At 35.4% G+C, this 26295-nt stretch overlaps 6 protein-coding genes across 8 annotated transcripts; 3 read left to right on the top strand and 3 right to left on the bottom strand.

The window, feature by feature from the left end:
* Window positions 1-1332: 1332 nt before the first annotated feature.
* Window positions 1333-5486, bottom strand: LOC105764908 (C2 and GRAM domain-containing protein At5g50170). The gene is made up of 9 exons (XM_012583712.2): window positions 5116-5486; window positions 3539-4735; window positions 3294-3476; window positions 2931-3214; window positions 2745-2861; window positions 2355-2617; window positions 2080-2260; window positions 1708-1989; window positions 1333-1624 (listed from the first exon to the last, which is right to left on the bottom strand). Exons 1-9 carry the CDS (start codon window positions 5459-5461, stop codon window positions 1409-1411), a joined length of 3069 nt encoding a protein of 1022 aa, XP_012439166.1. The 5' UTR covers window positions 5462-5486; the 3' UTR covers window positions 1333-1408.
* A 1100-nt stretch (window positions 5487-6586) lies between these two features.
* LOC105764909 (uncharacterized) lies at window positions 6587-8287 on the top strand. The gene is made up of 2 exons (XM_012583713.2): window positions 6587-6778; window positions 7938-8287. Exons 1-2 carry the CDS (start codon window positions 6635-6637, stop codon window positions 8088-8090), a joined length of 297 nt encoding a protein of 98 aa, XP_012439167.1. The 5' UTR covers window positions 6587-6634; the 3' UTR covers window positions 8091-8287.
* A 268-nt stretch (window positions 8288-8555) lies between these two features.
* LOC105764910 (L-type lectin-domain containing receptor kinase S.1) lies at window positions 8556-11064 on the top strand. Its single transcript, XM_012583714.2, has one exon. The coding sequence runs from the start codon at window positions 8859-8861 to the stop codon at window positions 10851-10853; it is 1995 nt and encodes a 664-aa protein (XP_012439168.1). The 5' UTR covers window positions 8556-8858; the 3' UTR covers window positions 10854-11064.
* Window positions 11065-13766: 2702 nt separating this feature from the next.
* Window positions 13767-17267, top strand: LOC105764911 (protein EDS1L). The gene is made up of 3 exons (XM_012583715.2): window positions 13767-14228; window positions 15587-16366; window positions 16457-17267. The coding sequence occupies exons 1-3, from the start codon at window positions 13890-13892 to the stop codon at window positions 17183-17185; spliced, it is 1848 nt and encodes a 615-aa protein (XP_012439169.1). The 5' UTR covers window positions 13767-13889; the 3' UTR covers window positions 17186-17267.
* A 117-nt stretch (window positions 17268-17384) lies between these two features.
* On the bottom strand, window positions 17385-21544 carry LOC105764913 (uncharacterized). 3 transcript variants are annotated; one of them, XM_012583717.2, is made up of 4 exons: window positions 20615-21544; window positions 19052-19107; window positions 18768-18960; window positions 17385-17906 (listed from the first exon to the last, which is right to left on the bottom strand). In XM_012583717.2, the coding sequence occupies exons 1-4, from the start codon at window positions 21245-21247 to the stop codon at window positions 17538-17540; spliced, it is 1251 nt and encodes a 416-aa protein (XP_012439171.1). In that variant the 5' UTR covers window positions 21248-21544; the 3' UTR covers window positions 17385-17537. The 3 variants fall into 3 exon arrangements, with proteins under 3 accessions (XP_012439171.1, XP_052480685.1, XP_012439170.1); XM_052624725.1 differs by having other exon boundaries at window positions 17385-17909; window positions 18768-18957; window positions 20615-21543; XM_012583716.2 differs by having other exon boundaries at window positions 17385-17909; window positions 20615-21540.
* Window positions 21545-23719: 2175 nt separating this feature from the next.
* LOC105764914 (probable aspartic protease At2g35615) lies at window positions 23720-25400 on the bottom strand. Its single transcript, XM_012583718.2, has one exon. It carries the CDS (start codon window positions 25159-25161, stop codon window positions 23809-23811), a length of 1353 nt encoding a protein of 450 aa, XP_012439172.1. The 5' UTR covers window positions 25162-25400; the 3' UTR covers window positions 23720-23808.
* Between the last annotated feature and the right edge of the window lie 895 nt (window positions 25401-26295).

Here is a 26295-nt window from a genome sequence, read left to right on the forward strand (position 1 = left end):
TTAATAATCAAATACCTCTAAAATAATAGCAAAATTAATAATAAAACAAAAGTTATATAATATCCAAACAATAACAATAAAATAGTAGTAATATATAGTGAAATGATAGCATAATTATGAAAAGCAATGACAAAACAATAAAAAAACAATAACAATTTTTTTTTTTTGTAAATTTAGATTAAGCCGAGTCTAAACTAAAAAAAGTTTACCCAAGGCCTGGCCTATTTAGAAAACGGGTATTACTTTTTGGTCCAAACCTATTTTTCGGGTCTATAATTTTGCTCAAACTCTCTTACTTTTCAAGTAAACTTTTAGATCAGACCAAATAATTCGACTCATGAACAAATCTAATTTCACGTATGCCTTTAAAGTAATTCGAAATTATACCAACCCCTTGATCAACCTCTTAAATTATTTAACAACAAAATTTTGGAAGAACAATTATGAAATATTGACCCCTAAATTGATTAATATTTTGAACACCAAAATCCGAAATTCTCGGAGAACTTCAGAAAAACAATAACGAAATATTTCCCTGTGGTTAGAGAACTAAAACAAATATTATAAAGGGTGGAACATAAACTCTTAATTATAGAAGAGCTAAAACCGTTATTATAAAATAATTAGAGATTATATGCAAAACACTCGGAATCATTGAAAAGTTGCAAAATAAATAAATAAATAATTTCTCTCAAATAATATTTCTCAAAATTCAATATGACAAGAGTAAAAATAAAGATAATTTCAAAATAAATTTTAAAACAAAGATAATTTCAAGATAAATTTTAAAGAATACTATTTAGATTTTTAATTTATCAACCTACTTTTAAAAATTTAAACTTGATCTATCTTTTGTTTTGCTTGTCAGTTTTTAAGTTGGTTATTGTCCGTCTTTTTTCTTCTCATTCATTATACATGTATTCTCTTTTTTCAGTTTGGAGATTTATTTTGTGTGCATCTTTGTTGTCTTCATAGGTTGTGATAGACAAATGACGATCCCTGCCGTTCGCTAAAACTCTACTGACCACTAGTTGTTTTTTTCTTAAAAAGTGGGTAACTCTTCATCAATTTCTTAATCTGTTTCTGTTTTGAACGTATATTAAAATAATAAATAATTTTATGTATCGATTTAAACTCGTATTGTCTTAAGATTTATGTTTTTTTTGGTTTATTTTTTCATTGAGTGAATTAATGAATATATTAAACTTGCTCTTATATAAAAAAATATTTGATCTAAACTTATAATCAAAGTTTAAAATTCATATCATATATATTTTAATTTTGATTCACCTAAGTATTATCAAATTTATATTCGGTGAAGTGTACCTTGAAAGAAAGAAAAGAATTGTTTCATTACAAGTAATAAGGAAACTTTATCAAACGTATATCACAACTATGTATGTAATATCTATCTTGTTGAATTCCAAGTTCCAAACAGAATTTCTCTTTCGAGAAATTCAAATCTCTCTTTCACTCGATGAATAAATTTATCAGTTATGTTTCGCGTTATTCTGAGCTGAAAATTGATGCTTTTAACTTTAAGCCACTTGATTCCGATGTATGCATCACACTTGCATGCATTACGAGCGAGACTCGACTTCTCAATATGATACCTAAGTTGCACCTGCATGCACACATACATGCAATTACTACCTTTGGAAAAAAAAAATCGTAGATAATGAAAAAAAGCTTAGCCAGAAAGCATACACGGAAGTGATCACTAAATGGAACATCGTGCAGCAGCATCACCTCATTCACAATCCACCCCACATCACCGTTTGCTATCCGATATTTTTGTTGTGTGCTGGTGACTTCCCCTCCAAAGATTGAAACATGGCGATTGAACTTGTAACGGACTCGTCTTTCATAAACACCACTCTTACACTTTACCTGTTCCCAACTGGTCGCTGCATAATTCAGACAACCAGATTTCTCCATAATTTTGTGCTCCATTTCTCCTCCGTCAAACGTTTCCATCACTGATGTTATCTGCAACAATACCAAATGCAGTTGCTCGTGTCAACTTCATTTGAGTTCCTAGATGCATAAAAGATTAGGGTGAAGAAAGCAAGAATTTACACAGATGGGAAGTTCAGCAGTGTAAATCTTTGACATCTTTGTATTTTCTACATCCACAACGGATCCGGTGATCTCTTCGGTTACGATGGGTATTTCCTCTTGTTCATGCTGCACCAATTCCGCAATCTCTTCTTTTTGATCAGTTGTTGAAGTTCTTGTTCTCCACAACGCCATTATCGTCCTATCGTTAATCACGTAGGGACGGTCTTTAAGAAGAGAGAATACCATAATGGGAATCAGAAGATAGGAGGCTATTATGTTACATTAATATATACCTGCTGGTCTCATTGAATGACGCAAAAGATTGAAAATAAAATCTTAGTCTTCCTTCTTCATCTTGGGACTTTGCGCCGTGCCTTGCATCAAGACCTCGTCCCTTTCGAAGAACTATGACTAGAGTAGGGCTAACCACTGAAGCCAGTGATGGAGGAAGCACTTGGATGTCTTCTATATCTTCCCAAAGGAAGAAAAACTTGGTCTTGTGTCCAAACAAATTGGCATAAAACCCCACAATTCTGGCTGATAGAAAGAGGCGCCCCTGCATCCACAATTTTATTTCCTGTCCTGTTTCAAGCTATGTGTTGCTTCTAAGCGACAAAAGGAATTGGAGTCTGTCATGCAAGTGCAGTGATAACATGTAAAGACATGGAAATTGTAATTAGCACCTGCACAGGCAGTTTTCTCCTGAGGTAACATGTGAAGTCACTTATAAGAAATTCTTCAGGTGGCAATCCAAACAGTTTTTGAAACGTTGAGTTCTTGTGAGGTGAACGAAGATTCAACTGCAAAATACCAACTATAACGCGTTTATTTTCTGTGAAAATATCAAAAGTTTTTCTCTCGAGGCTTACCTTTTTGCCTACTTCCTTTTCCATCTTTGTTAAATATTCCTTAATAGTTTCAACTCCTTTGTTATTGTCCAAAAATACTCTCAAGTGCAACTTTGACTGAGAAGTCTGAGCAGGCTTTCCTTCAAGGGAGATCCACAAATTACTTAGTTCCGCGGATGTATGTTTCAGAAAATTGATCTCAGTATGCCCGAGTGAGGCAGCCTGGTCGAAAGGCCCATCGAAATCGAAAACTTCGACATCCAACACCGATGGAGGTTCTTCCATGGCGTCAAACTCAAGTATTTCTGCATAGCATCAGCATTAAAACAGGTTAGCAGATATCTTGAGAATAATTTAAAAGAAAATGCCCTTTCAAGAAATTACCATTCCATTGAGGATCATGAGTTTGAAGCTTGACAGAACTTGTTCTTGTCTTGCCATTGCAGGTAAAAACCACGTAAGGGTCTAAATCATTTGTTGAATCCAGGGATGCCAAGTTAGCACCCTCGATCAAAGCTACGGTGAGAACCCATCCATCACCTTGAGCTTTGACTCCATGATCGCTTCCTGTTTAAAGTATCGGGTTATACATGTAAGTTTAAGTACGGATAAAGTAAGGTAATAGTCACCTCTTTGCAATCTAGCCTGGATGAAGTGAGAAACCATGTTGTAAACACGCTGCAAAAGTAAAACTAAGATTCCGCTTGTGATAAGCTCTCCAAAACTATCAGGCAAATCAAGTCCATCAATTTCCAGGCCTTGGACTTGGGAAGAATCACAGAGTAGAACATGCACCATGAAAAACAAAACCATGAAAATGGTTAAAACGACAGTGAAATTCCAGAAGTACCCAATTGCCAATTCCCAATCGGACTGGTGTTCTGATTGCAAAGCTGACAGCATATGATCCTTGTCTGATAATTCCATGAGATCCAGTGTCTTCAAATTCTGAGCTAGTAAGTTAGAAAACTGGTCAAAACTCTCCTTCAATCCCTGCTTAACTCCCCCTTCGATCATGCTCCTCATCATCGTGCTCTGATGGAAATTAACTCTCCATGATACTATGAGATGACAAGATTCTTCTCCTGTTTGTAGCTCCGGTCCAGGCATTATCTTGTAAAGTAATTCGATATTAAATGTACTTCCATAAGGAACTTCAGGAGTACTTACGGATACCAGGATGGCAAATTCCTGACCATTGGCTTTGATATAGGTTTGCTCTTCTGTTGCTTTAACAGCCTTTACTAACTTCGTCGCGGACTTCGTGTAAGTAATAACTCGTGTTAAGCACAAAACTTCCCCGGATTTCCACGTCCAAGGCCCCTCCTGAACATCTGTTGCTCCCTGTAGTTGTGCCAGATCTTTCCTAAACTGTGAATCAGGTGCGAACAGAAGCTTATTTAGATCATTTGGGGATAATGCGTACATCTGATCGAGAACGATTCCTCCCTCAAGGTTTTCGGGAACATCGTGCTCGTTGTGCTCTAACTGCATCGATTCAACTGCTTCTTCAAAGCTGCAGTCACAGGAGTGTCCCTCCTCATGATCAGATCCAGTAGAGGATAAGTCCGATGGGGAATCATCGGTTCTCGAGTTTTCTTTGTTCTTATTGAAAACCTTTTCAAGCTGCCCTGCAATAGTCTTCACTATCCCTTTGGTGATTTTTAGACATGGAGCTTTGGCATTAAATATGTCTTGAGATAGTTTGCAGGTGCTTTCAAATTGGTTGCAGTCCTCGTGGTAAATGTCAGATTGTGAATAAAGAAGATGGTTGGTTGAATTATCATGCCCTTTTCCATGCAAAGAAAGGGTTAGAAGAATTTTTCCTGCATTTATTGAGAAAAATATACTGTAAATTCATTATTGAAAAAACGAATCCTTTCTGCCTAAGTAGAATGCGAAGCATAAAGAAGCAGTCATAATTACATACTTCCATTGACAGATTCAACAAAGCAAAAAGGTATATACGGAAATCCATCCTAGTTTCAGCTAGGAGACTAAACCAATATATATTTTTATAAGTTCACTGTGTCCTGGAATGGATTAATTCAAATTTATTGGCAAGTCATAACACATAAGAGATCATTATAGCATATGCACACACACACACACACACACACACACACATGTATATATAAATGAATAGTGGCACAAATATAGAAGAAGATAAAAAGAGACAAAGTAACAGGCAAAGAGCAGTAACCACCAGACTCGTGATTAATAAACTTCCCAGTATTGGGCTTGTGAAGAGAAAACCAAGTGGGAGGCAAGGTTTGATTCTGTTGATCAGAGACCAAGTACAGGGGAACAGCAACTCGTCCAACCAAGTCCTTGGAAGCATTGAAGAAAGCAGAATCGTGTTGGTGAAAGAGGGAAACAAGAAGTTGATCACCGACATCGTGCACTCTAAAAACGAATTCCTCGTTCCAGACGGGGTTCGAAGTATTGGAGGAAGTCTTAGTCTTGGATTTGAACCTGCCAAGTTGTAGTTTGACGTAAGTGTCGTGAATAGCCAAGTCCTTGGCTTGCAACACGTAAACGTAAAGCCTCATGGACAGTAGTAAAGAAAAAGATTAAAATTTAAGCCAGGGGTTACGAATTTGAAGGCTGGTGTGTATTTATAATTTAAACTTCAAAGCGGTGGGGACTGGGAAGAGATAAAAAGCGAAGGTGTGAAGCCAACCATGAAATAGTCCTCAGCCTGAGAAACGTGGATACACCAGGAAAAGGACACGCAATTAGTCTGGTGTTTTTTATGCTAAAAAGTATACCGTAAGCAATAGATTAGAATGCTGTAGAGAGAGACTAATAAGCTCATAAAATTTTATTAAAAATTCGATAATCTTTTCAGTTCTGGAAAAAATAATTATCTCAATTCAACTTATTGAACTAACAGAGGTATTCGTGGTGCTGGGTGGTATCCTCCCTATGATGATTCGCTGAAACTAAACACCGACGGAGTAGTTTCAACAAATAATTCAGGGAGCACTGCCTGTGGGACGAGCAAGGGAGTTGGATAATGGAGTATGCTAGAAGGTTAGGAATTTCCATGGTGATGGCGGTTGAATTATATGTAGGATTCTCGACGAGCTGAAAATGGCTTGGCAAATGTATGAGGTGAAGGTCACTGTTAAATAATTAAATTATTTAAAAAATTTTATTTAAGTTATTAAACTATTTAAAATTTTTTATTTAAGTCATTAAACTTTTAAGTTTTTTTAAAAAAATTTTGACTAGCAAATTTTAAACAATGGTTCGACGATTGGTACTTATTAACAAGTAGAAGAAAGTTCTTTGGATTTTTTTATAGATTCATGGTGTTTAAAGTTATTTCATAAAAAATAACGGAATTATAGAAGAGAAAAGAAAAAAGAAATTTCGATTAGTGCAAATGGTACAAACAGAGAGACTATAACGGCTCAATGACTTAAATAGAATTTTCTAAATAATTCAATAATAATTTTATAATTTTTAAAATTAAGTAATCAAAATGTAAATTAGTGATATTTGGTACCGTTTAACCAAAGAAAAATAAAATTGATGGATCGGTGAGCTTTCAACCCAAATTCGAACAAATTCTGCTCTGCTTTGGACAAATTAGCAGGCTAAATGAGCCGAAAGGCATACTAGAAGGCCCAAAAGACAAGCAAATTTAAACCGCCACGCCAGTGGCACAAGTTCATAATTTGAAAATTAATTAAATTTAAAAATTAAAAGAAGAGAAGATGCTACAGTTCCCGGCGTTCATGACGCAGTTCCCGTCGACGATGAGGACTATTCCGTCGTCACTTTTGCTTCCTTCTCAATGGCCCCAACCCCACAACGAAGAGCTCCTCCTCGCCATGGAAGAATCTAATCTCGAAGACAAGGTACTTTCAAATTTCCCAATCCCCTCTCTTCTAGGGATTTTCCCCTCTCACATAAATCATACAATTAGTATAATAAAAAGTAACTGTGCACTAATCACTTTCTCGGAAATAGGCAAACGATTTTTTTATTGCTGAAGAATTTATGAAAAATAATCACTTAATTTAAATTACGCATATTTTAATGAATGCCCATCCTTCATACTGTGTTTATAAGAGATTTGTAATGCTAAATTAGAGGAGTGTCCCCCCCCCCCCCCTTGAAAGATCAAATATGAAGTATTTGAAACATGGAGGTCCTCTTTGCTATTTGAATTGGAGCACTGATAGAGCTATGCCTGTCTTTCTGGTGATTTAGTGGATGTGCTATGTGATGGATTTTGTAGAGACAAGCTACTCCATAAAATTCTTAGCCTCTATTTGAACAAGAATTTAATAGCAACATTCTTTTCTTGTTTACCTAAGTTGATGATAGAATTTCATGTAGTAATGCTGTGCTATTGATATGATCAGTGTTTAAGTTTTTAAAGGAAATAGGATGCTATTGTAATTCATTAGAACAAGTTACAGTAAGGACATTACAGTAAGGACAATAACTCCACTTGCTCAAAAGGAGCACTAATAATGTTAAAAAAAATGCCTTGTTTTCTAAAAGGTTCTATGCTTCGGGGTTTGAAACTTGACGCTGAATGCATGTCACCGAACCAGGATTTAACAGATAACTTGTGTCAAAGACCATGCTTTCATATACTCTTGGTTTTCCTAGTCCTTCCCTTTATAGTTGCTAGGTTGCTAGGATAATGGTTTTTTGCTGAGAAGTGCAAGTACTAAGAAGTGCACTGGACCTTGGATATGCCGGAGCTTAACTTGAAAATGGTTTAGCTGGTGATTACATGTTTTGCAGTTCCCTACACGGTTGAGTGCAATCAACTGGAGAAAACTTTTTTCCTCTCACCCTGTCATTGTGTTGTTTCTTTCTTAATTCTAATGTTAGATTACAAGTAGTTTATGACATCACTAACGCTCATCTCCTTACCATATAACTCAACTTGAGCATGTAATCAGATTGTCAGAAGTTTGTAGAAGCTGATGTTTATCTAGGTGGGTTTCATATGTTTGCCGGTGATGGTTTTGTTAACGCTTGTATAATTAATTTGTGCAGTTGAACGAAATCAGGGATACTAACAGAAATTTGGTTGTGATTGGGAAGACAACTGCTGATAATGATAAAGAAGACGATAATGATGCGGATGATGATGATGCTGACAATGCAGAAGAATCTGAGGGTGAGGAGTTTGAGCAAGAAACTGGTTGAAAACTATACTCTCTCCGGTTGTCTTGCTTACCTCTTATTTAAAAATCCCAGTCGTTAGTCTCTGTAAAAGGTCTAGTAAAGACTTGAGAATTAAGATAACCATTAATGCTATGTTATGTTCCCACAAAGCCAGTTTCAGGCATGTAGTTCTTGCAAGCTTCAATCAGAGTATTCGATTTAGATTTTCAATTTACACATATTTTGAACCCTTTTTTAGTCATGGAAAACGATTTTAATCTCTATTATAATTTGATTATTCCGAATCCTTGTACTTAAATGTGTATTTTCAAACTTCAATTTTTTGAGGTTAATTCTTTTAATATGTGATGGTCTAATTTAAGAATGAGAACAAGGTATAAATTTTTTTAGGTATATCAAAAAACCAAATTTAATGAAAAAAGTTGACTTTTATGATTAAAAATATAGAGACTGAAGGAATAAGAAATATTGACCAATGAAAGAAATGAAGTGTTCATTTTGACATTGTAGAACACAAAATCAAACCGTACCATAATATCGTTTTAAGGCTACTTTGAGACGCAAAACGGTTTAGAGTAGGAAGTGATTTTGGGTGAGAAATAAGACAGATCCAGCAAAGCAAAGACCGAGCCTGCAATAATGGTGATATGTTGAGGCGGCTAATGCTAATCTAACCAAATCAACAATTAACAGACTGCACACCTTTTTCTTCTATTTTATTTTACAAATAGTCATCGTCAGCTTATAGACTTTGGTTTTTCAGAATCACCCAACCATCACGGGACACCCATGAAGCTGCTCCAATGTCCCCACTCCCAGCCTCTCCGTCGTCCACTGCTCCTCCTTCTCCTCCTCCTCATCATCATATTAGTCTCCCCCACTTCTGCTCTCGACTTCCTCTTCAATTCCTTCACTACCGCCGTCAACGCCACCAATCTCACCCTCATTAACGACGCCCGAATCGACACCTCCACCATCCGCCTCACCAACGACTCCAACCCCCTCTCTTATGGCCGCGCCTTTTACCCCACCACCCTTCGCATGATCCCAACTTCTAATTCCTCAACCCTCTCTTCCTTCTCAACGGCCTTCGTTTTCTCAGTCCTACCGCAAATCTCCACCAGCCCCGGTTTTGGCCTCTGCTTCGTCCTTTCCAACTCCACTTCCCCTCCAGGCGCTCTCGCCAGCCAATACTTTGGCATCTTCACCAACGCCACCTCTCCTACCGTGGCTCCCCTTCTAGCAGTTGAGTTCGACACCGGTCGAAACCCGGAATTCAATGACCCTGACGACAATCATATCGGGATCGATTTAAACAGTATTATATCTGCTCAAACAGCTACAGCTCAGTATTTTAATTCTTCCAATGGAAGTTTCGTTCCCCTTAACATGCGAACTGGCCAAAATGTTCATGCTTGGATTGATTTCGATGGTTCAAATTTCGAGATCAACGTCACGGTTGCTCCCGTCGGCGTTTCCAAACCCTCTAGGCCAACGCTTAATTATAAAGATCCGGTTATTGCTAACTATGTCGCTAGTGAAATGTTTGTTGGGTTCTCAGCGTCCAAGACTCAGTGGGTTGAGGCACAGAGGATTTTAGCTTGGAGCTTCAGCGATACGGGTGTTCTTAGAGAGATTAACACAACTGGTTTGCCTGAGTTTTTCATAGAATCATCATCATCTTCTTTGTCATCTGGGGCTATTGCTGGAATCGTAATCGGCTGTGTTGCTTTTGTAATTATCTGCGGATCTGGGTGCTATTTTGTTTGGAGGAAAAAGTTCAGGGAAGAAAGTGAAGAAGAGATTGAAGATTGGGAACTCGAGTATTGGCCTCATAGATTTTCTTACGATGAGCTTAAACAAGCCACCAATGGATTTTCCAACGAAAATCTTCTAGGCGCTGGTGGGTTTGGTCGTGTTTTTAAGGCGACGCTTCCAAATACGACGGAGGTCGCGGTTAAGAGCGTGAACCATGATTCCAAGCAAGGATTAAGAGAGTTCATGGCTGAGATCGAAAGTATGGGAAGGCTCCAACATAAGAATCTTGTTCAAATGCGAGGTTGGTGTCGAAAAGGAAATGAACTCATGCTTGTTTATGATTACATGCCTAACGGAAGCCTTAACCGGTGGATTTTCGACGAACCGGAGAAACTCCTCGGTTGGAAACAGCGGCTTTTGGTTTTGGCCGACGTGGCCGAGGGTTTGAATTACCTGCACCATGGCTGGGACCAAGTTGTTGTTCATAGAGATATCAAATCAAGCAACATTTTGTTGGATTCTGAAATGAGAGGAAGGCTTGGAGATTTTGGATTGGCTAAATTGTACGAACACGGACAAGTTCCCAATACAACGAGGGTGGTGGGAACTTTGGGTTACTTGGCACCTGAATTGGCCACGGTCGCGGTTCCTACGGCGTCTAGCGATGTTTACAGCTTTGGGGTAGTGGTTTTGGAAGTGGTGTGTGGGCGACGACCGCTGGAGATGGCATTGGAGAAGGAAGAAGAGCAAGTGTTGATTGATTGGGTGAGATGGCTGTATGGAGAAGGGAGGCTGAGAGAGGCGGCGGACGCGAGGGTTCGAGAGGAATACGAGGGTGAGGAAGTGGAGATGATGTTGAAGCTTGGGTTGGCTTGTTGTCACCCTGATCCTTCGAGGAGACCCATGATGAAGGAGGTGGTGGCGGTTTTGGTTGGGGAGGAAGTGGGTGCTGCTCCGGCTGATTTGTTGAATGAATTAGCTCGTGGTGGTGGTAGTGGCAGCGGCAGTGGCCGAGAAGATCTTTGAGAGGAAGCGCCACCAGTATGAATACGGTTTTGGGCTTTTCTTTTCTATCAACTCGAATTAATTTTTGGGAATAATAATGAGAGCGGGTGGAGCATTGTTGACTTTTTTATAATTATTGTAAATGATTTTTATTTGTAGGGTTCTTGTACACGCGGCAATTTGATTAAAGTTTTGTCATTAATGATATTTTATTGAAGTATTATTTTTATAATCTATTGAAGCAATAATTTATGTCTGGGTCATTATCTTTTATTAATCAAGAGTTTGGAAGGTTGGGAGTTTTATAATTTTTTTTTGGTAAAAAATAAAAGATCAATTATCAAATGCATCAAAGCAGCACTTTCTTTAGTAATAACTCTAAATTTTTTTTGTGAAGACTTGCTTTTCTTATTAGACTAAGTTTAGCTACTTTATTCGCAACCAAATTTTGTTCTCTTGGTATATGTTTGATGCTTCGTTGCCCTTCAACTCTCATTATTCTCATCTAAACACAGTAGTACCTGAATTTTTTAATTCAAAATCAGTTAAGGCCTGACTATGTACCCTTTGTCCAGTAAAATAAAGAGCCCATCAAGGATACCCCATACTTCAACCTCGAAAGGAGAACAATTACCCAATAAGCAATTGAAACCCAAGATCCAATTGCCAAACTGGTCTCATAATTTAGTTGTATAAATTCATGTTTTACTAATGAGCAAGTCACTTAAAATTAGATTAAACTAAATTATTAAGTTAATTCATCTATCATTACATCTACATTATATATAAAATTAAGGCATATCACATGAATCATTCTACTTTCTCATTTCATATTCGAATCCATTATAACCATATCATCCTTCAAGGCTCATAACAACTAAATCACGTGGTCTTTCACATGCTATTATCAATACTATAATGTTTATATACTAATTCAAAATCATCATTCAATATTCATTATCATTTATCAATATACATATTTTATAATCATTGTTAACCGGACACAAACTCAGAACGGAGACATGGATCATTCAACCATCACACTAATATAATTAGCATTCAATGCATCATCGGTATGTCTGAAGTATATTGTGCTCTACACCTTATTAATATAAATTGAAGTAAATATATAAATGTGCGGAGCACTCCATTAATATGTCCAAAGTATAATGTTCACTTCACACCTCGTCGGTATAAACCAAAGTAAACCTCGTACACTAATTTTATAGTATGTCAACTATACTCAACTTAACCCGAAATTATTAATAAGGTATTCACTATTACATAGCATATCATATTTCTCATGTCACAATTGTATAACAATTTCATGTAATATTCAAATCATTTACATATTAATACTCATCATCTCATATCTTTATCATGCTTTCGTATCTAATCTATCTAACACGTACATCCTATACTCACATTCTTGCTACAATTCATCATATGTAGATCGTCATATATATATATATATATATATATATATATATACTTTTATTACATTTCATAATTTAATCATAGTATAAATTTACTCGTACACAAGCATATAAACATTATCTTAATTAATTTAACACTTATGTATTGAAAACAAATCATGAAAGCACAATCTGAAATAGGTTACTCGTCTACGGCCTTCATCTTTTCTTTATCTTGAGACAGCTAGATGTCGTCTTTCGTTTCATACGATAAATTCAATAATAGAAATAATATTAGTTTCACACAAACACATAAAAGCACAACAATTTAACATAATTTGTATTTTATTTATTTCAATTCCTATATCCGAAATGCTCATATCTTTTAATATTTAGCATCAAATCAAAATATAATTTGATATTTATTCACTAGGGACCTGAACTTTTAATCTATGACATAATTTTTAATATATTTCAATTGATTCAATTTAATATCTAAAATTATAAAACTTATTTGAATTCTAACCAAATCCATCAAATTTCACTGCCTTCTAATTTAATTCTATCATAATATAAACATATCATTCACAGCTTATATTATTCACAATCTGATTACTGACAAATTTAATTTCATCAAATATGGCAATTTGTATTTAATTTAATAATTTAAATTTCAATATATGGGTAAGACATGCTAGATTGAGATGATCATAATTTCACAAAAATCTAATGAAAAGCAACATTCTTACCTTATCAATCTTGGACCGAAAATGCCTAAAGAGACTTTGAATTTTTCTTTTTCTTTCCATAGCTAAGGCGGCGCAACTTGGGAGAAAGATGATGAATTGATTCACACATACATGCACTTAGATTAGTAATTTGATTAACTTAATTAATAATAATTAACTTACTATCATAAGACCATTATATATTATAATAATCCCTTACATTTTTTAAATTAAAATTTAATAGAGTTTGTATTTTTACAATTTAGTCCTATTATAATTAACGAAAATTTTTTATTAATAACTTGATATTCAACTTTCAAACCATATTTTTTTACACCGGCTAAAATTGGATCCTTTCAGAACAATTCAAAAGTTTTCATTTAAGTTACTAGGCTGTTAAAATTGATGTTATATGGCTTTTTTATTCGCACTACTTGTACCAATCAAAAACTCTCATCCCTTTTATTTTACAATTTAATTTTTTTATTAAATAACTTTAGATGTCAGAAATCTACTAATTGAAAAAGGTTTTTTTCTCTAATTTTCGACATTGATGTCATATCAATTTGTATTTAAGGTAATTTTGAAAATAATTAATTAAGTCAAATCATTTAGAACTCGCTAGTAAAACTTAACAGCTCAATAATTTAAAAAAATATTTTTAAACAATTTAATAATTTAAATAATATTTTTAAATAATTAAGTCACTAAATTGTACTAATAATGCGAAGTCAATACGCAATTGAAAGGGTCTTTTTCTTTTCATTTTTTTAAATTCCTTTTATCGGAAAAAAAAAAACCCAATTTCCGTGGAATTTCTTGCCATTCAGCTCAACCTTAAAAGCCAAGCAAAAAAAGAAAGAACACCATAGCTTCTAAAACAGCTTCTAAAGCTTTGCAAATCCTAAAGGGAAATGGGTAGCCTTACGATTGGGGAAATTTCTGGGGAACTGATAAAGAAAACATGTTCGATTGCGATGGCAGCACATAAGTCGCCGGAAAAGCCTTACCTTGTAGAAAAATCATCGGAAGTATTGATCAGCTTCCCTGGATCCTGGTCTGTGGGTGACTGGTTTGCTCAACAACCTTTCGGGGAAATGAAGATTGATGGGTCGGAGTTACTGTGTCCCAAGGGCAACGATAAAGTGGCCACATCTCTTAGAAGTATTGGACGTGATGAACTTGCAAGCGCTAATAAAGGGTTTTTGACAAGATTTGAGATGATTTTGGCTAAACCTTCGCTTCAAACTGAGGTAACCCCTTAATTACCATTGTCACATCTCTTTACTTTTTCTTTTTTCGCTTTGAATTATTCAAATATTTATGATATCTCTTTTCTCTGTGGCGCCTTCACTCAATTCATGGTTAAGAAGTCGATTACTACTTATATTCGTTAATCCATCTTTGAATCTGGATATTATGTACTCTAACCGATTTGAGTTGAGATTGTAAGACTTGGGGTAAATTTCATATCACCATTTAACAGGTTACATTTATGATTACAGCTTTCACCATAGATTTGTCAAATTTTAAAAATTTGATTTTCATGTGGTGACTTGTCAATTTACATGTTTTGAATTTGATATGCACATGGTAGGAACTCCAATATACAGGTACGAGTGAGAAAAAATTTGCTCAAAAAAATCAATCCCTCTTGAATAAAATAAATTTAATTTTTCAAAAAAGAGAGTAAAAGATGAGATATTTATTTGATAAAATTAATTACTAAAATAATATTTCATAATTATACTATTTAAAACTGTTAAAAAGATAAGATATAGAAAATTCTAACTAATTAAATATTTGTACAAAATTCCAATTTTTTCCTAAAATATTTAACTAATTTGTAATTTATCTTTATTATTAATAAAATAATATAACAATTAACTAATATTTTTCAGTTATAATGCTATTAAATAATGACTATTTTACAAATTAATAAATAATTGTATAAAAGTTATAAATTTATTAAATATTTTAACGTACAAAAATCTAAAATTTTGTAAGTATTTAACTAATTTATAAAATCTTTCATTTTGTTTTTATCTTTATTTTTAACTTAAAAATAATATAATAATTAATTACATTTTAATTATAATTTATTTACTCTATGTTGTATTGATTGTTGGGTAAAAAATTGCATATATTGGTAATCCATGTTATATGTATCAATGCATGTGGATTAACAAATTGCGATTATATTGACATTAAATCGAAGGTTATTATTGTTATTATTATTTAAAGATATAATAAAACTCTTACCAGTTTAGAAAATTAGAATTCCTTTAAAAGGTATACTAACTGTATTAGTAATTATACATTTTGCAATTAGTGTGTGATGTTTAACTGATAGATGGTGAAATGTTTTGAAAACATATGAATCATAAACGTGATGAAAACGACACAGTAATAAAAGGTGATGTATTAAGGGTAAATTTGATTCTGAAATTAGATCCAATTTACCAACTTAATGGTGCAAAAAGGGCATAGAGTTCTAAGATTGTAAAGATGGTGCATTAAAAGCAAACCATTGGGCCAAAATAATGGAATTGTGAAGGTATAAAAGAAGCATAGCTTGAAGTTGATAGTTATAGATTTTGACATTTCCCAGGTAGAAAAAGCTATTAAGGAGAAGAAGAAGATAGTGTTTACTGGACATTCATCTGGTGGCGCCATTGCTATCCTAACAACAGTTTGGTTCTTGGAGCACTACTTGAAACCTGGGAAAACCTTGATGTCACCTCTTTGTGTGACATTCGGATCCCCTCTTGTTGGTGATTTCATTTTCAACCATGCACTTATAAGAGAGAATTGGTCGAACTTTTTTCTGCATTTTGTGATGAGGTATGATATTGTCCCCCGGATTTTGCTTGCTTCTTTGTCTACCGTGGGGCAGGAACTAGACCAGATCCTTAAACTGTTGAGCCAGAAGACAATGTTTCCTATTCAGGGATCAGTTCGAGAAGCATCGACGTTTTATACAAGTGTGATGAGAAATGCATCAGCTGTTGCCAGCCATGCTGCCTGCCGATTAATGGGAAACACAAATCCAATATTGGAAACTGTGGCAAGCTTCATTGAGCTAAGCCCTTATAGGCCCTGTGGAACTTTTGTGTTTCTCCCTGGACATGGGAAGCTGGTTGTGGTAAAAAATGCCGATGCTATTCTTCAACTACTGTTCTACTCTGCTCAGCTCTGCTCTGAGAATCAACTTAATGCCGTTGCTGAGAGAAGCCTCAACGACCACTTGGGTTATCCAAGCGAGCTTCAAGGATGCTTAAATTGGCAAAATGTTGTTCAATTAGATCATTTGGAAGGGCTTCCACTCTCGTCGAGTGGCGCAGCTGCTGGGAATATAGCAACAAACATTGCCTTGGATGACCTTGGCTTGGTAAGTATCACTTGTTCAATTTGTCAAGAAATATGCCCTTGGCTGTGTTGTTTCTAACATGACCTAATTGCTGGTGTCTTGCAATTCCAGAGCACTAGGGCCAGGTTGTGTCTTCGGGCTGCCGGAGAGCACGAAAAGCAAAAATTAAGTAACCAGCAAAGAATGGATAATAAGAGGCAAGAAATTGAATTAGGACTTGCAAAACTAGAAGAGTACAAGAGCAAATCTGCATTGTGCAAGGTGGGCTATTATGACACCTTCAGGATATCAAAATACGAGGATGATTTCAAAGCAAATGTAACGAGGCTGGAACTAACAGGAATATGGGATGAGATTATTGAAATGCTGAATAGGTATGAACTCCCTGAACCATTTGAAAGCCGAAAAGATTGGATAGAGCTTGCAACCAAGTACCGTCGCATTGTCGAGCCTTTGGACATTGCCAATTATTATCGACACGCGAAAAACGAAGACACTGGATCCTATATGTACAAAGGCAGACCAAGACGCTACAAATACACTCAAAGATGGCGTGAGCATGGCTTGAGAATGCCAGTGGGATCAAGCGCAGAGTCCTGTTTCTGGGCTGAGGTAGAGGAGCTGCTGCTGCTCTATAGGACTGCCGACCCTGGAGCATTTGAAGTTATCAGGGAAAGAACTATAAATCTGGAAAGAAAGTTGGATGAATGGATTCGTAGTAACCAAATAAGCAATGATGTGTTCTTGAAAGGCTCCACCTTTACCAAATGGTGGATAACACTTCCTATCCAACACAAATCCGTCTCTCCAATCCAGGGGCAGATCAACAGAGAAATCTAAGTTATTTCTATGTATGCAAACTCTGGTTCTACGTGCACTAAAATACTTACTATGTTCAAACAAGTAGAACAACTTTGTTTCATTTTGATGCTTGCCATGAAAAACCCAAATCAGGCATTCACTCCTTTTAAAATGCTTAATTATAAAGATTCGGTGATTGCTAGCTAAAAGGAGTATTGGACTTTTAAGGCTGCCCTGCTGGAGACGAAAAGGAATATTACAATTACACACAAGGCCGTTAATTGAAATGTAATTCATCCTCGCAGATTAACTACTAGAACTACTACTATATGACATTATCAGTTCATATTTACTAAGAGAGGGTATTTTGTTAGACCAATATTTGTTTCTACTACTGCACAAAATGACTGTTGTATCTAGAAACGCAGTATTCCCTAACACGAGAAGAGCAAGAGCCATCTCTGGCCAGAATCCCTTCCAGGTCTCCTATAATTCTGGCCAACCATATCTCCAAGTTTCTTTGTACTTCCTGTAAGTTGTTTCTAATGGAATCCATGGATCGTTTCGTGCCCGCTTTGGCTGACCCTGAGCTTCCAATATCATCCTTGTAGTAACTCTTCCCTATCTCGGTTTGTAATGCCATTAGCTTTTGACCAGTTTCAGATGCATGCTGCTGAAGCCGAAATGCTTCCAGCAAAAACTCCGTCTGCCTCTGTGTTCGAAACTCTACACTGAGTGTAGGTTCAGAGGGATCACTAGCCTGCTGCAAGATTAAGAACAAATATTAAGCCAAACAACACAGTATGATGGATCTACTTCTGCTATCATCTTGGCAAAGAAATAGTAGCCTGACGACCACAATTGGCATGAGAGAAACAGAAAACAGATATTTTACTCTCCAACTGACATGATCAAAGTCAATGGATTCGCACCCCAAGCTTCACCAGAGCAAGTTAGGCTCAACTGGAAACAATTGTGTCATTCCTTGTATGTATCATGTACAGTGTATAATAAGATAAGAGTCCAAGTCTAATATTGGTTTCTCTAATATCTCATTTCCCTAGTTTTTGTCCTTTAGTAATCCCTACACTTAAACAAGAGCTGATTTAAGACAACTCGTAGCAAAATACCCAAGTTAACTTCGTGGGGCATCGCATTTTGGTTTATGACATGAAATGTCAACTTGAATTATTTGGTCATGTGGCCTAAACTAGCCACAAAAACTTTAGTTATAAAAATACTATTCCACTTTAGTATGCCATCTCATCACCAAAAGACTGGTCATACGAGTTAAAGTCAAAATTTTAATATCATAATCAACTGCAATAAAATCAACTTTCATTAAAAGTTTAGGAATTAGATTCATTAATTGAAGAAAAAAGTTCAGGACATTGTTTTCTTTTTGAAAATATTGAATGCCTCTATAATTTTCCATACCCTAGAAAACCAAGTCCTAATTGGTATTGAATCATTGGGTTCCTCACATAATCCGGAATAAAAATCTAATTACATGAGTTTCAATTTTAAACTTTGTGGTATATATATGGTTCTCAAAAGCCCAAAATTCACAAGTAGAAAAATGGACCACAGAAAAATAAAATCTAAGGCAGACATGTCTTACCATTCTTCTGCAGAGATCATCAATCTTTGCAGTAAGAGCTTGATATCTTCTGGCCTGCTTCCTCATTAATGAAGGTACCCTTGAAAAATCACTTTTGCCTAGTTTTTCCAAATTCAATAGTTCCTGTTCGAGCAGCTTTAGTTTAGAGGAAACTCCAGTTGATTCACCATCTACCTTCCAAGGTGATTCCCTTCTGATGAGAAAACATAAGTTGCGCCTTCATCAGCCTCAGCATTTCATATAGACATATTTCAAGAACCAATAACAAGACTGTTATACTGTACCTTGCAACAAAATGCTTCATATGATACAAAGATTCAAGAGATTCACACTGTATATCCTGCAAGCATAAACAGACGGCAATGAACCTTTAACAGTCACAGACATAGCAAATTATTCAGGAAGCAATTAAAAAAGGGCAAGCCCAAAATATCCAAATACAAAGCTGATAAATCCTCACCATCTGTCATGCTGAACATAATTTTTTTTTTAAAGGTTTAAACAGATATGAGAATACTTAACAATCTGATGAAAGATGGCAATATTAAACAATTTCTCACAAATGGCATTCAATTTCACATTCTCATCTCTCAGCTATTCATTCTCTCCCAAAAGCCAGTAGACCAAGACCAGAATCAAGATAAGAGCACTCAAGGAGAGTTTTAAAAGTTGTAGTGATCAAATTCATCCAAATAACGGAAAGAAAAAGAAAAGAAAAGAAAAAAGTAGCCAATGAAATGAAAAAATTTTCGGAGATCTAATATCTTCAGATGATACTAATAAATAGTGCCTACCACACACATTCTAGTTGATTATTTATCGGTTGTAAAACTATACTATTTTTCACTCTTTTTTTTTTGTGTGTGTGTGTGTGATAAGAATCATAGTTGATTGATCTGAGGTAGAATTACGAATTTTGAAGGATATTGAATTGATTCAAAACCGTATATATGCTTCTTGAAGCTGCTTTGGTTGCAACCAATAGAAGCCTTAAAGGAAATTGTGTAGGTTATGATTTTGTCTTGTCTTAGATAAAGGTGGTCCAACCACATGCTCCAACGAAGGGCCTAATCAGAAACTAAAAGCTACTTTTTGAGTGGGCACCAAACCAACATATCGTGAAAAGGAACAAAGAATCAAGTAAAGAGAGGGATGACTTTATGCATTAAGTGTTAATGATACATGAGCCTAATACACAACTTAATTAAAACTTCATTGCAGATTCAAACTTCTAAATGATAAAGATGCATGAGCAAGACGACACTAAGTTGATTTTTCATTCTCAGCTTTAAGCAGAAAGCTTCTACCAGTACAAGGAAGACTAGTAGTCAGCATGCGAAGCAGAGGTAATAGATAGCCTAGAACCGGTCTGAGTGGCCATTCAGCAGAAGGATCTTGGATTTATTACACAGTGCGCTCATGTTTTATCAAATTGAAGAAAAGCAATACATAGAGCAACCCTTCTAAGTTCAAAGCTGCAGCTTCTTTATACCAAAAAATAAAAATAAAAGAAGCAAAGCAATGCCTTCTCTGCTCAAAATTTCAACAAGGATATAATACATAGTGTGAGAAATTTCATGTGGGAGAAGAGAAGGTGTCAAAAACAAAGAGTTGCGAGAAAAGCTATAGTTTTTTCTCCTACTGATTTAAGGTTTTTCACCATGATTTGTCTCCTTTTTTTCCACACAATTAATAATTAAAAAAGAGAGAAAAGCTATGAGATCATTCACAGTCCCAGTCATAAGAAATAATAAAAAAATGTCTTCTAATCTAGTATTTGCCTGGCAACCAAAAATAATAAAAAAAAAAAAGAGAAGATGATGATTTAGAAGAAGAGTGAAACAAACCTGCCAGACAGTAGCTCTGTCGGCCCAGAACTTAGAAGAAGCAGAAGCTAATAGATCGGGAGTGAAAGGGAAATTCCCATTGTGAGCAACATTAAGGACACCATTAAACTTGAGTTGGTCATCCCTGGTGTCTTCCGCAGCGAATGCCTCCTCCATTTGTTGCTCTTCTTCTTGTTGTTGTTCTCCACCAGCAGCTCCGCTAGTAGTAGAGATGAAGCCGATAATGTCCTGGAGCTCCTCAATTCTCCGCTTGGATTCATGGGTCTCCCTCTCCAACTCCTCGATCTTTGCTCTCTGATCCCGGATCTGCTGCAGGAGCTGTTTCTCCTCCGCTTGCCACGCGTTCCTGTGGGTGGCAAAGATCTCGACCACTCTGGCATTAGCTTTGGAGTCCTCTTTTCTCCTAGACTTCATTTGCCTCAACTGCTCTTCGGCCGTTAAAAGCCTAGCTGTGATATCTCTCGTTTGGGTTTGCAACTTGGGCAGCAAAGCGAGGGAAGACTCGGGAAGGTATGCCAAGAAAACACTGAAACTAACACCGAGATATAAAGAAAGCAGCTTCTGGGTTTGTTGAAATAGAAATTGCTCCCCATTTTCTTCACCATCACCTTCACACTCACCTGAGGTTGCCATAAATGGAGCCCAGTACCCAAGGCAAGAACAAGAAAGAGGAAGAGGCAAAGAGGCTTTGAGTGGCTTCGAGTAAGATGGTAGCGTTAAAGAGCGTGAAAAGAACAGAGAGGAGCAATGACTGGACGAGTGAAAAACTGAGGAAAAAAGATTTGGGAGAAATTCCCGATTGTGGAAACGACAGGAGTCAAGACGCTAGCCTAGCCTAAGGCACTGGACTGCCAGGCTGCCCGCCCCGTTACGCATCATCAATTTTTTTTCTTCTTCTTAAACTATTACTATTTGTTCAATTATAAGAAAATTAGCAGATGCTAGTTATATAGGGAGAGATTTTTATTTTTGGATTTATGAAATCAGAGGCTACATATGTAATCTCCCTTCTCGACCGGAACAAAAGTTCGATGTTTTTGTTTTTAGGGTATTCAACTGCTGAACCATTTTTCGGTTTAATCAATTTCATTGGATAAATTATTAAAATTTAAAAATTTTTAAAAATTAAATTTAGTTTAATTCTTGTTTGTTGCCTTTTAAAAATTTTATTGAATGTTTTTAAATATTTTTTAATAAATAAATTTTATGTTAAAAATATTCCATTAGTGATTTAATAGATGAGTGATCAAAATATTAAATTTCAATAACGTTAATGAATAAAAGAGAAAATTTAAACTTGAGTGACCAAAACATAATCATATTAATAGTTGGGTGACTATTTATACAAATTACCCTTGTTTTTATTGTGTTTTTATGGTAAACTAAGCACTTAGTTGTCCAACTTTTGTAAGTTTTCATTTTGGGTATTGAAAATAAAAATTTGCATTTTAGACATAGACATTAACAATTGTTTTCATTTTGGTCTCCCTTAATTTGGGGTTAGGCAATGTTGTTTTACACTAATTTTAGTCACCCAACTTTTGTAAATTTTCATTTTACTCACTCATTTCCTTCTTATAAATAATTTTAATTAAAAAAAGAGAAAAAAAACTTGAGTTTTTACAGGAAATTGAGTTATTCAGATGCAAAAATGAAACCCAAGTTTCTTCCTATAACCCAACTCCATGTAAAAACTCTATTTTTCTCTTTTTACTTGAAAAAATTAAATTTAAATCTAAAATGGGAAAATATAAAGGAAATTAAAAAGATAAAATGTTTTTCCTTGTAAAACTCAAGTTTTTCCTATAAAATTAAGACAATTTCCTTAAAACCCCAGGTTTCTTCCTTTGACTGGGAAAATTAAAATTAATTCTAAAAATTAAAAATAAAAGAGTGACCAAAATGAAAATTTATTAAACTTTGGCAATTAAATGAACATTGAATTAACGACGGATGACCAAAATGAAAACGGTTGTTAATGGTAGTGCCTAAAATGCAATTTTTTAATTTTAATACCTAAAATGAGAACTTATAAAAGTTGGATGACCAACTATCTAGTTTACCATTTTAAAAAAATTATCCTCTTGAATTTTGTTTTGGTCACCGATTTTATTTTTAATTTCATCACTTCATTAGATTAATTTTAAATTCTAATCACTTTACCCAATTATATTAATTTCAAATTCTAGTCACGCCATGAATAAAATATATTTGACATCAAACGAAATGTAGGCATAGTCTTCTTTTAACCATAATATTTTATCAATTTATTCCTTATTCTGAAAGAATTAATAAATTTAACCCTTAACTACTGCAATTTTGTCAATTTAATATCAATTCTAAAATTCAAAAAATACAATTTTAAAAATAAAAAATATATAAAAATATTATAAAAATGGATAAAGTTACTCTTTTTTCTTTTCTTTTCTTTAATTCAACCTTCAAGCATGAACCCATCATCAGCATTAGCGGCTAGCGGAGATCAAAGGGCGATGTCAAGCCCTAAAATGGAAAAATAACACTTTTGCTCCTTTAAATTTTATCATGTTATGAGTTAGTAAATATTTAAATTGCACTTTATCTCTCATAAAATACATTAAGTTAATTCCGATCCTCACAAATGATTTCTGACTTCACACCCTTAAATGATAATAAATCCATTCGACTCTAAACGCTTAAATAATAATGACTTTTCCATTAACAATGGTAGAGTAGATATCAAAGTTGATGCATTTGATAATGTGTTTAATTCACTTCCTATAAAAACCCATTTTCAACATAATTGCTTTTTAAGGAAATTCCACTTAATGTATGCTTTGTTCATGGCTGACACGAATAAAGCATTTTTGTCTCTTTTCCGTGATTTCATGCTATGGATTAACTGGCATGCCATCATCACATTGTTAGCAATTTGTTTCGCTAATACGTTGTTAGAACGAGGTTGAATTTGGTGTTTACACAAATTGATTGACACGAGTTGAGACAAAGACGTCAATATTTAATAAACTCAAATATAATGTGCATTGAAGTGCGACTTTAAAAAGTCCTAACCAAGCCATGTGTATATATCACATTATACCAAACACCCAATTGTCAGCTGCACAATTAACGACTTACTTGTCATATATTGATTAAAGATCATCATATCACACACTTTTATTTAATCACTGACGTATTTATTTAGGTATCGAGTCCTATGGATTTTTGGTGCAATCAGTTGGCGTGAAGGAGACAGATCTCTCTTCAAGGTCGTAACTGACCAAGAAATCCATCTGAGACAGGTTCCCAAAAATGGCTATATCATTGGAAGGTACGATGGTGAAGCACACCATATGATCTTGGACTTGCGCGAATGTATTCCATGGCTGCAACTTCACATCCGCACCGCTAAAATGAAACGTGATAACGGGAAGATCCATGTCCTTATCGGCTTCGAAACATGGGCTGAGAAGCCCCTTGGGATCACTCACTCGTTTCGCCTTAATTGCTTCCTCCAACGCTGATTCAAGGCTGTTGTAGAACTCTGATTCCAGGAACGTCAATGTCGTCCCGGAGTCGATGATGATGTTGCCTTCCCCTGTTGCCGATGAAGCTGATCCGCTGCCGTAGGCCAACTTTTTGTCTCCTACACTGATGGCCTCTAATGTCACGTAGTAATACGTTGAAGGGTCTCTGTCAACTAAGGGAGTTGAAGTTGAAACAGCATTGGAGTCGGTTGCCGTGCCGAATATTAACTTGCTTGATTTCGCTGCTGAATCCGGAGCCTGCAGACAGTAGGAAAACTTGCCATGGATGGACTTACTCAATTGTTTGACTAGAGAAAGGGGACCTCCACCAAGGCCGATGATACCTGAACCTACATTATCAAATGTGCCACCATTTTTGTGTCCACAGCCGAACACAAGGTTCGGAAAGGAAACCGGACTGTCTATGCGAGTAGAGTTGGCTGCACCGATGGTGAACTTCTCGAGAGCAACATTTCCTCTGGTGAAGGAGCGGTCTCCATAGGAGTAGCTGTATTTACAAGTGTTCTGCTCTTGATCACAGACTCTGTCGGAGCTATCCAATGCATTGCAGGGATCAGACCCGCATTGAACGCTCTTGTAGGTGGAGGATTTCATAGGATCAAACAGAGGAGGCTTCTGCAGGTAACATTCTTCACAAGGCTTACACTGAACCCATGTGAGATCACTGCCGGTGTCGGCTATCCCCAGCACCAAAACTGGTGGGGTTCCAATGGAAATATTCATGAAATACTCTCCACCGCTCGCCATTATATCCGACCAGACTGCCTTGGAATAACTTGGCCTGAAACGATTAATGCGAGAGATAGAGCGGTTGTAAGCATTGTAGAAACGATCAAACGGGGTTTCAAGAGGGTTGTAAAGCGGAGAGAGTGGGGAGTCACGGTGTATGAGGTCCACCGAAAAGCCATTTGGGATGGTTTTTGCAACTGGAAACACTAGCAGCCACTGAGTCAAGCATATGCACATTATTGGTAGAACCACAGAAGATAATACTGAACAGTTTCCGAAAGTTGAAGCCATTGTTTTTGAGAAATATTACGAGCTAAGTAGAGAGGGGAGGGGGGCTTAATTTTTCTTTAAGCTTTACAGAAACATATTAATTTATAGCTTAGATGTGGATCAAAAGTTAGCTGCATTAATCAGCTGAAACGAAAATAGGGAATTTCATTCGATCATTGTGGCATTTAATTTGTTGTATTCAATCATAAATTAACTTTGTACGTTATGCTACCGTTATCTCTGCGGGGAAGTCATTTAGTTAAGACACTAAATCTAAATTTGATTTGATGCATGATTTGGAATGACTTTTTTTTCTTAAACTATAATAAGGTAGAGCAACGTGACTAGTGTGATTCGAATCTAGATCACATCTAATGCGATGAACACTCTAACTAAAATCGGGTTCAAATTTCTTTTTATTTCAAAAAATTTGTATATCTAATCTAACAAATTATAATTTTTATATTTATAATCTAGTAAAAGTACCTTAGTTGTTTCTTTGGAAAGATTAGTAAAGGTTTATTATTTAAACCAAATTTAAACATAAAGAACCCTATAGGTTCTGGTAACCGCCCTAAATGTCTTCATTCTTCAATCTAAATAAGTCTATTATTTATATAATTGCAAATACAATGATGACTGATGAGGAGCCGAAATGAGTAAAGGAAAGCCACGCTGTTCCATTAAATATAAGGAACCATTTCTAACTTCAAAACACCAAGATGATCGCTACCTATAATAGAAAACCAAACGTAAACTGTAATAATTTATATTATATGCTTATAAAATATATATTTTTTTGGTAACATGCTAAATTATTCATATTTGAATCCGCCAAAAATTTAGGACTAAAATAAAATTTTTACTATTTATTAATTAAAATTTACTAAAATTTAAAAGCCTAAAAAGAAAAATACATCAAGAGGGGTCAAGTCCTTGCCATTCGCTTCTGGTGCCGTACTTGTTTGAATGATTCTCATTTTATTAGGATGTTCAAACGGTTAATGGAACCGAACAAGCATTAATCAAATCGAATTTTTTTAAAAAAAAATTTAAACGAATCGAAATATTTCAATTAATTTGGTCAGTTAACTCAATTAATTAAAATTTATATGTTTTTGTCTTTTGGTTAAAACAAATATAAAAGATATTAAA

Source organism: Gossypium raimondii, chromosome 12 (assembly GCF_025698545.1).
Source record: "Gossypium raimondii isolate GPD5lz chromosome 12, ASM2569854v1, whole genome shotgun sequence".
Taxonomy (NCBI): Eukaryota; Viridiplantae; Streptophyta; class Magnoliopsida; order Malvales; family Malvaceae; genus Gossypium; species Gossypium raimondii.